The 14,174-nt window shown below is 41.7% G+C and overlaps 1 protein-coding gene across 4 annotated transcripts in view; it reads left to right on the top strand.

Annotated features, from left to right (window-relative positions):
- HERC4 (HECT and RLD domain containing E3 ubiquitin protein ligase 4) overlaps positions 1-14,174 on the top strand; it is a 158,131-nt gene that overhangs the window by 120,829 nt on the left and 23,128 nt on the right. For all 4 annotated transcript variants that reach the window (XR_013214511.1, XR_013214510.1, XM_077258985.1 and 1 more), the window contains one exon: positions 12,351-12,517. Coding sequence is in view for 2 of the 4 variants with exons in the window: in XM_077258985.1 (XP_077115100.1) it covers positions 12,351-12,517 (167 nt within the window). In the remaining 2 variants the exon portion in view is untranslated. The remainder of the gene's footprint in view (positions 1-12,350; positions 12,518-14,174) is intronic.

Raw genomic sequence — 14,174 nt, 5'->3', positions numbered from 1 at the left:
ATGGTAGAAAAAGCAGAAACGTGCCTTCAGGAGCAAAATCATCTTCATGCATAACAATGCACCATCTCATGCTGCCAAGAATACCTCTGAGTCATTGGCTGCTATGGGCATTAAAGGAGATAAACTCATGGTGTGTGGCCACCATCTTCCCCTGACCTCAACCCTATAGAGAACCTTTGGAGTATCATCAAGCAAAAGATCTATGAGGGTGGGAGGCAGTTCACATCAAAACAGCAGCTCTGGGAGGCTATTCTGACTTCATGCAAAGAAATGGAAGTAGAAACTCTCCAAAAACTCACAAGTTCAATGGATGCAAGAATTGTGAAGGTGATATCAAAGAAGGGTTCCTATGTTAACATGTAACTTGGCCTGTTAGGATGTTTTGGAGTTAAATAGCTTTTTTGTTCAGTGAATGTGACCTCCTAATGCTGCAAATTCCACAAATGAGCATTTTCAGTTCTTTAAAACATATCAAATGTTTAGAAATTCTACTGTGCCTAATAATTGGGAACAGTGAATTTTGAGTTTTTATTCTTCAATAACATTCTATGTATAATCTAACGGGTGATGACTTTAGACTGACTGTCATTTGCACCGACCATTTGGGAAAATCCGAGAATATATCATTTGCTTAATAATTTGGAACATGGTGTACAGTGACCAACTTTACAGGTTTTGTACCGTGATATCAATTTAAAAAGATAGGGGTTTTTTTTTTGTCCAACTGTTTTCGTTAGATTTAAAAACTTTTTGTTTGGAAAAATAGGATTTTATTTTTAGATTTTACATTTTTTAACCCCTTCCCGACCTGTAACGCCACGTAGGCGTCATGAAAGTCGGTGCCAATCCAACCTGTGACACCTATGTGGCATCATGGAGGGATCGCGTCCCTGCAGATCGGGTGAAAGGGTTAACTCCAGTTTCACCCGATCTGCAGGGACACGGGGAGTGGTACTTCAGCCCAGGGGGGGTGGCTTCACCCCCCCCGTGGCTACGATCGCTCTGATTGGCTGTTGAAAGTGAAACAGCCAATCAGAGCGATTTGTAATATTTCACCTATGAAAACTGGTGAAATATTACAATCCAGCCATGGCCGATGCTGCAATATCATCGGCCATGGCTGGAAACCCTGATCTGCCCCCCACCGATCGCCTCCCCAGTCCTCCGTCCTGTGCTCCGCTCCCCTCCGTCCGCCTGTCCGCTCCCCCCGTGCGCCGATCCCACCCCCCCGTGCTACAACCCCCCCCCCCGTGCTCCGATCCCCCCCCCCCCTCATACTTACCGAGCCTCCCGGTGTCCGTCCGTCTGCTCCATGGGCGCCGCCATCTTCCAAAAGGGCTGGCGCATGCGCAGTGCACCCGCCGAATCTGCCGGCCAGCAGATTCGTTCCAGGTACATTTTGATCACTGTGATAAAACCTATCACAGTGATCAAAATAAAAAAAACAGTAAAGGAACCCCCCCTTTATCACCCCCATAGGTAGGGACAATAATAAAATAAAGAAAATATATTTACTTTTATTTTTCCACTAGGGTTAGGGTTAGAACTAGGGTTAGGGTTAGAACTAGGGTTAGGGCTCGGGTTAGGGTTAGGGTTAGAATTAGGCTATGTGCACACGGTGCAGATTTGGCTGCGGATCCGCGGCGGATTGGCCGCTGCGGATTTGTAGCAGTTTTCCATCAGGTTTACAGTACCATGTAAACCTATGGAAAACCAAATCTGCTGTGCCCATGGTGCGGAAACGCTGCGTTGTATTTTCCGCAGCATGTCAATTCTTTGTGCGGATTTCGCAGCGTTTTACACCTGTTCCTCAATAGGAATCCGCAGGTGAAATCCGCATAAAAAACACTGGAAATCTGCGGTAAATCCGCAGGTAAAACGCAGTGCATTTTACCTGTGGATTTTTCAAAAATGGTGCGGAAAAATCTCACACGAATCTGCAACGCGGGCACATAGACTTAGGGTTAGGGTTGGAATTAGAGTTGGGGTTGGAATTAGGGCTAGGGTTGGAAATAGGGTTAACATTAGGCTTGTGGTTAGGGTTATGGTTAGGGGTGTGTTGGGGTGAGGGTTGTGGTTAGGGTTGTGGTTAGGGTTAGGGTTGGGATTAGGGTTAGGGGTGTGTCGGGGTTAGGGGTGTGTTGGGGTTAGGGTTGTGATTAGGGTTATGGCTAGAGTTGGGATTAGGGTTAAGCGTGTGTTGGAGTTAGATTTAAGGGGTTTTCACTGTTTAGGCACATCAGGGCGCCACCATTGATTCCAGCCAATTTTGCGTTCAAAAAGTCAAATGGTGCTCCCTCCTTTCCGAGCTCTGATGTGCGCCCAAACAGTGGTTTACCCCCACATATGGGGTACCAGCATACTCAGGACAAACTGGGCAACAACTATTGGGGTCCAATTTCTCCTGTTACCCTTGCGAAAATAAAAAATTGCTTGCTAAAACATAATTTTTGAGGAAAGAAAAATGATTTTTTTTATTTTCACGGCTCTGCGTTATAAACTTCTGTGAAGCACTTGGGGGTTCAAAGTGCTCACCATACATCTAGATAAGTTCCTTGGGGGTCTAGTTTCCAAAATGGGGTCACTTGTGGGGGGTTTCTACTGTTTAGGCACATCAGGGGCTCTGCAAACGTAACATGATGCCCGCAGACCTTTCCATCAAAGTCTGCATTCCAAAACGTCACTACTTCCTTTCCAAGCCCCGACGTGTGCCCAAACAGTGGTTCCCCCCCACATATGGGGTATCAGCGTACTCAGGACAAACTGGACAACAACTTTTGGGGTCCAATTTCTCCTGTTACTCTTGTGAAAATAAAAAATTGAGGGCTAAAAAATTATTTTTGAGGAAAGAAAAATGATTTTTTATTTTCACAGCTCTGCGTTATAATCTTCTGTGAAGCACTTGGGGGTTTAAAGTGGTCACCGCACATCTAGATTAGTTCAATGGGAGATCTAGTTTCCAAAATGGGGTCACATGTGGGGGAGCTCCAATGTTTAGGCACACAGGGGCTCTCCAAACGCGACATGGTGTCCGCTAACGATTGGAGCTAATTTTTCATTCAAAAACTCAAATGGCGCTCCTTCCCTTCCGAACCCTGCCGTGCGCCCAAACAGTGGTTTACCCCCACATGTGAGGTATCAGTGTACTCACGAGAAATTGCCCAATAAATTCTAGGATCCATTTTATCCTGTTGCTCATGTGAAAATGAAGTACTTTTTCATTTTTACGGATCAATTTGTGAAGCACCTGAGGGTTCAAAGTGCTCACTATGCATCTAGATAAGCTTCTTGGGGGGGTCTAGTTTCCAAAATGGGGTCACTTGTGGGGGAGCTCCAATATTTAGGCACACAGGTGCTCTCCAACGCGACATGATGTCCGCTAAAGATTGGAGCCAATTTTTCATTGAAAAAGTCAAATGGCGCTCCTTCCCTTCCGAGCCTTGCCGTGCGCCCAAACAGTGGTCCCCCCCCCCCCCCATATGGGGTATCGGCGTACTCAGGACAAATTGTACAATAACTTTTGGGGTCCAGTTTCTCTTTTTACCCTTGGGGGGAAAAAAAAATTGTTGCTAAAAGATCTTTTTCATGACTAAAAAGTTCATTTTTTTCCTTCCATGTTGCTTCTGCTGCTGTGAAGCACCTGAAGGGTTAGTAAACTTTTTGAATGTTGTTTTGACCACCTTGAGGGGTGCAGTTTTTAGAATGGTGTCACTTTTGGGTATTTTCAGCCATATAGACCCCTCAAACTGACTTCAAATGGGAGGTGGTCCCTAAAAAAAAAATGGTTTTGTAAATTTCGTTGTAAAAATGAGAAATCGCTGGTCAAATTTTAACCTTTGTAACTTCCTAGCAAAAAAAATTTTGTTTCCAAAATTGTGCTGATGTAAAGTAGACATGTGGGTAATGTTATTTATTAACTAGTTTGTGTCACATAACTCTCTCTCGTTTAACAGAATAAAAATTCTAAATTTGAAAATTGCAAAATTTTCGCCAAATTTCCATTTTTTTTCACAAATAAACGCAAAAATTATCGACCTAAATTTACCACTAACATGAAGCCCAATATGTCACGAAAAAATAATCTCAGAACCGCTAGGATCCGTTGAAGCGTTCCTGAGTTATTACCTCATAAAGGGACACTGGTCAGAATTGCAAAAAACGGCCAGGTCATTAAGGTCAAAATAGGCTGGGTCATGAAGGGGTTAAAGAAACACTCCCATCAGAATTTTTATCTTAATATAATGCTGTCATCATATTAGATGGCACTGATATTTACAATTTCTCATTTTGCTTTTCTACGCAGCTAATTCTTATCTTTTTCATTAGGTCTATGACATCACGTGATTAAAAACTGACTAGGTGAATCCTTCTAAGCTCTATGTAGAAACAGGAGGTCAATTTTGTCTGCACAAGTCATGTGTCACTACAAAAGTCTTATGGCAGGGGGAGGAGGGAGCAGCTGGGTCATGAGATGAAGAGGGGAACGATTTCTGCAGGAACACGAGACTTCCTGTTTCTACAAAGAGCAGAAAAAAATGAATAACTGAATAGAAAGGGAGAATGATAAACAAGTACATACACAGTGCTATACAGCTCTGGCAAAAATTAAGAGACCACTGCAAAATGTTCAGTTTGTCTCATTTTTCTCTTTATAGGTATATTTTTGAGTAAAATGTAAATTGTTCTTTTATTCTATAAACTTCTGACAACATGTCTCCGATTTCCATTTTTATTAATTCTTCAAAAAGGACATTTCTGCTGCAACTTTTTACATTGTCTGTTTAATGTTTGTTAAGTCCTTCTCAGTCCCTGGCTTACTAGAGGTAGGGATCCCAGTGAAATGACACGCAGCACAAAAGGTTGTGTGATCATATACAGGGGAAGCCCAGGAGCACGTCTGACTCACTGGGCTGTACCCCCTCCTTTTATATAGAAAAAAGTTAAACATTTTACAGACATGCGTACAAGCGCTCATATTTCACATCCTTATACAATAACAGTCTATACTAGAGATAAGATTCAATTTCTGGTATGTAGGTAAAAGGTTACAACACAGAAGGAATGCGTCCATAAAAGGAAATGTCAACTTTGCTTAAGTTATCTTGAAATAAGCCAGCTGTTTCAGGAGAAAGACACAATGGATTCTTTCAGTCTGATCTCCACAATTCCCCCCTTTGACATATTCTTTTATTTATTACCACAGGGCTAAAGACAAAGCCTTTATTTTTGGTATTACACATGTACACACTTATATTATTAATAAGAGAATCAAATCTAGTATTAATTCTTCTATCGCAAATTATTTTCTTCTTTAGCAGTATACTAAAATATAAAAACAAAAATTAGTACGGTAATATTAATTTATACTCTTGCATCTATTACACAAAGTTTATCTGTGCATACTGAGATACCCTTGAGCACAATCTGGAATAGTACGTATATGACTACAATAATCATAACTATATGTATTATGCTCTGCATAATCCCAGCAACCCACCCACCGATTCCTCTGAACCAGTTGGCTGGGTTAAGAAAAGAAAAGGTATCTGACCACCAGTTATCCTTATTCTGGTCATTATCTTTGTCATACTGATCTCTGAGTCGTTGTACGTCCTTTAATTTAAATGTCATACTCATCAGATTCATTACAAACCAGGTTCCCCGGTTTGCTTGTACAACCACTTGCATTACCTTGAGGGAACAACTCAGAATGTTCCCAATTTCTATTGTGTATGTATCTTTCCAATACTACAGGTTTGAAGGCATCAGAGGAAGGGACGGTTGTACTGAAACTGAGCTGTAGATTTTCAGTGGGGACCTGTCCTAGATCAGTTAATCCAGTCTTATTCCTAGGTACCCATTTTCCTCCCTTGAATGCTAAATATTGTAGATGTGTATTACTCCCTGAGAGATTACCCTGCCACCAAGGAAATTCTACCCATCCCACAATTGGTATGGCGATTGTAGTATTCCACAGCCTAGCATTACCAGTTTGGTTATTGGCCAGTTTGTCTGAACAATTAGGCCAAGCGAATATTTCTTCTGCTGATACGGGAACTGCTAGAAAAGGTATACTTGTGGCTGATACCGGTGAATGGGTACAGATCCAACAATCTGTCAGGGTTTGTGTATTGTTTAACAAGTCATGCACTAATTTTCTATGATGTTGTACGAATCTATTGTTCAAAGGGGTTAGAGAATTTAGTCTTTCCCATGCCTTTGTCGTGGTTAATACTATTAACATCAATATCATGAGTTTTGTCCTGCTTTTTTGCAATGGCTTGCATGTATCCATGATGCCTTTCCTTCAAGCTTGACTGATGTAGGTGTTGTCAACAGGACTTGGAAGGGTCCGTCAAACCTTGGTTCTAGAGCCTTTCTGGTGTGTCTTTTTACATAGACTTGATCACCTGGTTCCAACTTGTGACTTCCTTCAATGTTGTCAGGATCTGGAAGGGAAGCAAAAACTTGTGCATGCACCTTAGTTAATTGTTTCTGAAGATTTTGCACATAAGAAGTCAATGACTCAATATTTAACACAAGTTGCTGTGGAAAATAACATCCTAAATTGGCAGTCCTACCAAACAAAATTTCATATGGAGACAGTTTAGTCTTACCCCTTGGGGTATTGCGTATTGAGTAAAGGGCCAGTGGAAGGCATTCTGTCCAAGGCTTTCCTGTTTCAGCCATGGCTTTCTGTATTTTTAATTTTAAAGTTCCATTCATGCGTTCCACCTTACCAGAACTTTGAGGATGATACTGAGTGTGTAACTGACTTTCAACACCCAACATTTTCAGTACATTTTGAAATATTTCTCCAGTGAAATGAGTACCCCTATCTGACTCGATCACTTCAGGGAGACCGTAACGGGGTATCAGTTCGGCAACTAGCTTTACAGCAGTGTTTTTAGCTGAAGCCTTCCGAACTGGATAGGCCTCTGGCCACCCTGAGAACATGTCCACACACACCAACACATACTCATACCCATTACTTTTTGGCAGCTGGATAAAGTCTATTTGTAATCGCTGAAACGGATAGAGAGGTCGGACGTGGTGCTTCATAGGGGTCTTTGTCGTCTGTCCGGGATTATGTGCCAGGCATATAACGCATGCAGCACAATAGTCTCTTGCGTAGTTGCCAAAACCTGGAGCCAACCAGACTTGCTTTGCCAGTAGTGTCATTGCATTTGCAGACACATGAGTAGGGTGGTGTAGTCCACCAACTACAATCGGGTACCAGGCTCTAGGTAGACATATTAGTCCATCTTTCTTCCAAATTCCTGCTTGTTCTTCTGCCCCTTCCTTTTTCCACCTGTCCCTCTCCTCTTCTCCTGCATCTTCCTGTGCTTGTCTCAGTCTATCTTCAGTATTTTCTGTGAGGTTTACAGTATGAACCTGTCGTAAGGGTTTGACTGCCGCTGCTTTGGCTGCTTTGTCAGCCCTATCATTTCCCCTAGATTCCCTAGTGTCGAGTCTCACATGTGCAGCTACCTTAATTACTGCTACTTCTTTTGTTTCTTGTGCAGCCTCTAAGATCTGTTTGATCAAAGAAGCATGTTTTACAGGTTGTCCTGACGCTGTCATGTAACCTCTAGCTCTCCAGATTACTCCAAAGTCAAACACAATACCATGTGCATACCTAGAATCAGTGTATATATTAGCTGTCTGATTCTCAGCTATTTTTAGCGCTTCAATCAATGCTGTTAGTTCTGCTTCTTGTGCAGACTGTTTTGGTGGAAGTGGTTCTGCTTTGAGAGTTTCAGATTCTGACACAACTGCATACCCTGTATGGAAGTTACCTGTGTCATCTGCAAACCTACTACCATCTATAAACAGCTCTAAATCTGGATTTTGAAGTGGTGTTTCGGATACATTGGGTAAGCCTGCTGTTTCTTGTAAAATGAGCTCTGTACAATCATGTGTGTCTGTAGGGAAAAAATTTGCGTGTGGATCAGTGTCCTTATTCCCCCCTTCAGACTCGAGAGGTAGCAGTGTTGCTAAATTAAGAGTCTGAAGCCTTGCAAATGTGATAGTAGAGGGGAGCAGCAAAGAACACTGTAGCCGCAAATGTCTGGCCATGGAAATGTGTTTTGGTTGGACCTGGTTTAATATCCCATAAACATCATGTGTAGTTTGAACTGTGAGTGGATGCTCTAGGACAATTTCTGATGCTTTGTCCAACAATAGTGAGACAGCAACAACTACACGTACACAGGTTGGCGCTGCTCTAGCTACGGGATCTAACCTTGCTGAAAGATATGCAATTGGTCTTTGTTTCCCTGCATGCTTCTGGGTAAGAACTCCTGTAGCATGGGAATCAACTTCTGCAGCCATAAGCTGAAATGGTTTGGTGTAGTCTGGTAGCCCTAACGCTGGAGCTGAAACAAGGGCATCTTTTAATTGTTGGAACGAAATCTGACCTTCTTTTGTCAACAAATAAGGTTCACTTTTTACACAGTCATACAGTGGTTGCATTAGTTGACTGGCATGTATAATCCATTGTCTACAATGAGACACTATTCCTAAAAATGCTCGTAGCTGTTTATGATTTCTAGGCTCATTCATCTGTCTTATTGCTTCAGTTCTTTGAGGTGTAAGATGCTTTTTACCTTGAGAAATGCAATGACCTAGAAAGACCACTTTGATCTGACAAACTTGTAGCTTTTGTCTATTCACTTTACACCCTTCTTTTTCTAGAAAACATAGTAAACTCACAGTGGACCTTTCTGCAGTTTCTAGATCTGGGCAGCAAAGTAGTAGGTCATCCACATACTGCAAAATTACTACCTGTGATTCAGGTTCAAACCTTTGAAGAACTGTTTGTAGGGCATTTGAATAAAGAGTAGGGGAGTGTATCATTCCCTGTGGAAGGCGTGTCCACGCCAACTGTTTGCCCTTAAATGTAAATGCAAACAAATGCCAACTATCTTGGTGTAAAGGAACCGAGAAAAATGCATTTGAAAGATCTATTACAGTAAACACTTGAGAACTGGCTGGTATCTGTGATAGTAACGTATGAGGATTGGGTACAACTGGGGTGATTGGATCTAGAACTTTGTTTATTTCTCTTAGATCATGTACCATACGATATTTGGGCATAGAACCCTTATCAAGAGTTCTCTTCTTGACTGGATACAGAGGAGTGTTAGCAGGTGATTGTATCTCTACCAAAACTCCTTTCTCTCTATATCCCTCTATCTGTTTTGTAATTGCTAATTCCTGCTGGGCACTCACAGGGTATTGTCTGAGCTGTGGGAGAACAGTTCCTGGTTGCACAGATAATTTTACAGGAGAGATATGCAATAATCCCACATCAGTGTCACCCTGTGCCCATAGTGTTTCTGGGACCATTGAGAGATCTAGATCTGTAGTGTACTCTTTTTCTTCAGTATAATCCTCAAAAGCCTGAATTCTGACATATTGTTCTAATGATTCTGCATCATCAGGGATAGTCAGCATAACTGTGCCATCTTCCCTAAAATTGATGTTAGCTTCTAATTTCTTTAGTACATCAGTTCCTAACAGACATGTTGGGGCACCTCTGGCATACAAAAATCTGGATGCAAAACATTTAGGTCCTAATGAGACCTCTAGGGGCACAGTATATGGCAGTGTTCGAATTACCCCATCATAACCCTCAGCAAAAGTTGTTTGTTCTGAAATATCTTCCGGATTCGGAAGAAAATCTTGATTCAAAATTGAGGAAGTTGCACCTGTATCTATCAAAAATGGAATCTCTCTCCCCCCCACATTCACCTGTATCATAGGTCTTCTAGCTGGTAGGGAAGTTTGTAACACATCGAGTCAATCTGAATCTGGTATGGGACCATCTATGATGGTAGATTTCTGCTGGTTGTCCGTTTGGGGAGGGTTATTTCTGGGAACAAATTTGCCTGACTTTATATCTGCCAACTTCTTCCTGCACTCTCTTTGAAAATGACCTGGCTTTTTACAGTAGTGGCAAGAAAAATTGTGTCTCACTCTTCCTCCTGTATTAGCTTGTGCTATTCTAACAGGCTTACGATTCTCTCTCATATCCATGACTATTCCTAAACATCGTTGTTTCACAATATTTGGTTGTTCAATTGTTCTCCAATCTGGAGTAGAGGATTTAAATTTTTCTCTGATTTTCGGATCTAGCCCCTCTATCAATTGTTTTGTAAAAAGTCTCCTTACTGAAGCATCAGTCAAATCCAATCCTTCATCCCTAAAGCTATTTTCTAGTTCTTGACTATATTCTTCAATACTTTGCCCAAATTTCTGCATAATCACACCTGTAGACCCCCTTTCCCTCTGTTTTCCTCTCATGAAAATTATTAATGCCTCTGTGAACTGGGTACCTGATGCTTCTGTCTGTAAGGCACCCCCTTCTGCCACTGGTCTATTGGGCTGTAGGTGTGTCAATAATTCCTGAAAAAGTCCGGGGGACATTTTCATTCTACATAATTCTTCCCCGTCCGCCCAGACCCCAGCATGAGTCTGCATGATTTGTTGTATATACTGCGCAAATCGGATAGGATATTGAGTGGGATCAGGCGCATTATGCAGGAGGGACATACCCTCAGCAGGGGACCAAGGAAAGTATTGTCTGGTCTGATGATATCTGGTGTTCATTACCCCGTCAGCACCAGGTTCCCTAAAGGGTCTTGGTACTACCCTAACAGGGGCAAGTACAGCGCCATATCTAGGTGTACCACAGGCTAGGCAATCATTTCTCCAATCTGGATTTTGTTGTCCACAGTGTGAACATTCCCATCCTCCTACCCCACCAAGATTGGGATACAAGGCTGGAAATTGTTTTCCTCCTTCTGCTCTTCCAGATGGTACAAATGATTGGGCTTTTGGATCTAGGTAAGGTGGCGGGATTATGTCACAACTTTTTCCCTTCCCCATGATCCATTTGGAAGTGTCTGGATCGTACTTCCAATTCTCCTCTTTAGCTGTTTTTGAGACCTCTATCATACAATGTATGATTTCTTCCCACCCATTGTCTTTGATAATTCCACCTCGTTCTTTACTCAGTTTTTCCCATTCTGTACTGAACATAAGTGCTTCTGAAATTCCCAATTTTTCTCTTACCCTCCTAATCTGCCTTCTGACTATCTTTCCACATCTTTCCTGTATGATATCTGCTGCTTCCACTTGTCCTAAGACGGTTTTTGTCTGTTTATTTCCCATTTTTCTTTTTCAATATTAGCTATGACTACCCTAGGTGACGTTTGGACAACCACTTCCTCTGTTGGTGGCGTCTCGTTGCCTTCTCTCCTAGGGAGCTAAAATATTGAAAGGCTCGTCTGCTCCATTTCTTCTAATATGCAGGACGTACTTAAGTGCTATTATGCACGCAAACAGACTCAGCAACACCATACAGATCACAAAACTTTCTGTGTCAGTTAGCATACTTGTCCCAGGCTCATGAAACCGCGTCCTGGGCTCATTCTATCAAACCTTATCCAGAAATGCAGGAGGTTTAAGCACTTAATAAGAGTCAAGCATGGGCGGAGAAGAAGAACGCAACCACATGACCCAGTTAGGCTGACTTCCATGTATAAGGCTTATACCCCAACTATTTCGGCTTATTTTTCTACGCACTTTTGCTCTTCTTTCACAACATACCACAACCTTCACACTGTTCACACACTGCCAGGGACAGGACTCATAAGTCTATACAATATGGTAACCCGAGTTTTATAGGTATCTACTCACTACTAGACTAACCCAGCGTGACACGGCTCATAGAGATCTTTCGGATAATACAGGGCAGATAAAAGAGAACTAATAATGTCTCTTACCTGGCCAGGTTTTTCAGTTCATTTGCCGTCCATTATCCCAGATCTCCGTTGTCCGTATCCGCAGGTAAATCTCGAGCAAATACTCTCACCTCAGGTCCCTGTTCGGTGCGCCAGAGTAATGTTAAGTCCTTCTCAGTCCCTGGCTTACTAGAGGTAGGGATCCCAGTGAAATGACACGCAGCACAAAAGGTTGTGTGATCATATACAGGGGAAGCCCAGGAGCACGTCTGACTCACTGGGCTGTACCCCCTCCTTTTATATAGAAAAAAGTTAAACATTTTACAGACATGCGTACAAGCGCTCATATTTCACATCCTTATACAATAACAGTCTATACTAGAGATAAGATTCAATTTCTGGTATGTAGGTAAAAGGTTACAACACAGAAGGAATGCGTCCATAAAAGGAAATGTCAACTTTGCTTAAGTTATCTTGAAATAAGCCAGCTGTTTCAGGAGAAAGACACAATGGATTCTTTCAGTCTGATCTCCACAATGTTACAGTAGTGCTTTTTAATATTGCATATATTTTGCCATATAATAAATTTGTTTCTTCCAGACTTTTGAGGACAGCAATTTGTTCCATCTCATCGGTGTGGTTTGTGGCTTAGCGATTTACAATTTTGCAATTGTTGACCTTCATTTCCCTTTGGCCTTATATAAGAAACTTTTAAAGAGGAAACCGACATTGGATGATTTAAAGGAGCTAACGCCAGATGTTGGCAGGTGATTCCAAATATTAATAAGAAATAGTTGTTTCTTTGGGGTAATTTACTAGGATGCGACTTTCGAATTTAAAGAGTTGCTGTGGAAGTTCTTTTATCACTTCTCATCTGATTTACAGTATGGTGTGAATGGAAAAAAAACACTTTGACAACCTCCAGTGTTAGTGAAAACATAGCAACTGTACTAAAGTGAAGTGGTCACATTGAAAATGCTGTTCAATCTGCAGGTGGCATGATACAGAGCGGGGGTGGGGAACCTTCTGGCAAGGGCCTTTTAGATACTCATACCATCCTTCTGGGGCCGTACAAATCGCAAGCTACCTACACCCACAAAGTACATCCTGGCACTGGTGTCAGGGCATAATCTTTTATTGTATACACCTCCGCAATCAGTAGTGAACCCTGCATGAGCGGCCTCACAGAGCAAGAAGAAATTAAAGGGCCACCGGCCCAAGCACTGCGGTCCCCGGTCATCGGCCCACAACGATGAGTTTCCCCATCCCTGATATAGAGCATAAGACTGAGCAGAGTGATACACAGTATACTGAATCACTATAACTTGGTTTTTATAATTTTATATTTCTGATCTTTTTGACATTTAAGTCATGTGGTTGGTCCTAAACATTGACTGACGTTTATCTGTGCATGCCCACTTGTAGAAGGAAAGTTGTTACTCACTGATACGACCGCATAGTTAACTCAAACTAAAAAATAAGTGTAGATTTGTAATCAATAAAGACAGGGCTACACGAAGGCCCCAAACTGGTAAAACTGGCTTTTATGAATTTGTTGCATTCTTCAGTTGGTATGATTCAACACCAGAAGTGTATGGCAGCCGGGAAAGTCGAAAAACTTTGTTCAACTCAGAGTTGCTCAATAGCATAGCGACTGTTCAAGCAGTGCTATGAGCCCTAAACAATTGTTTGCTAAACTAATCTATCACTCTGCTTAGCTCCTCCTGCTCTAGAATTGGCTGCCTACAGTTTGGACTCCATTTTCAATGTAACTAACTGGACCATTTTTTTAAGTAACCTTTTAATGTATATTAAAACTAGTGATCTGTTCTATCTCACTAAGCTCTTTTGTGGGAAAATTCTGCTATAATAGCACAAAATCACTGTTCAAACCAAGCACAGCAGCAATAGAAATGATAACCATTATTGTTTATTCAGATATGCTAATGAGTTGCTCTGTCCCCTTTCTGACTCCTGTCAGTCAGAGCTGCCAATCATGGAAGAGATTGATGGGAAAACACATAGACGATGCAGTGAACTGCTCAGCTACACCCAGGGTGCACCAAGCACATCATTAGCTTGTTTGAGTAAAGAACAATTTCTAGCAAATACAACAATGGCTTTGGTCCCTAATGTTACTATTATTATTAGGGCTATGCCTCCCTGCAACGTTCTGTGCTTGGTTTGGACAGTCATTTTGTTCTGACAGAATCCCTTTAATGATATTTGTGTAAATTCTACATTCTGATGTCTAATTTAAATAGTTAGAGTATCCATATACAGTGGGGCAAAAAAGTATTTAGTCAGTCAGCAATAGTGCAAGTTCTACCACTTAAAAAGATGAGAGGCGTCTGTAATTTACATCATAGGTAGACCTCAACTATGGGAGACAAACTGAGAAAAAAAAATCCAGAAAATCACATT

This window comes from Ranitomeya variabilis, chromosome 4 (genome assembly GCF_051348905.1).
Source record: "Ranitomeya variabilis isolate aRanVar5 chromosome 4, aRanVar5.hap1, whole genome shotgun sequence".
NCBI lineage: Eukaryota > Metazoa > Chordata > Amphibia > Anura > Dendrobatidae > Ranitomeya > Ranitomeya variabilis.
Note: the sequence above shows the minus strand (reverse complement) of the source record. Positions and strands in the feature narration are given on the sequence as shown.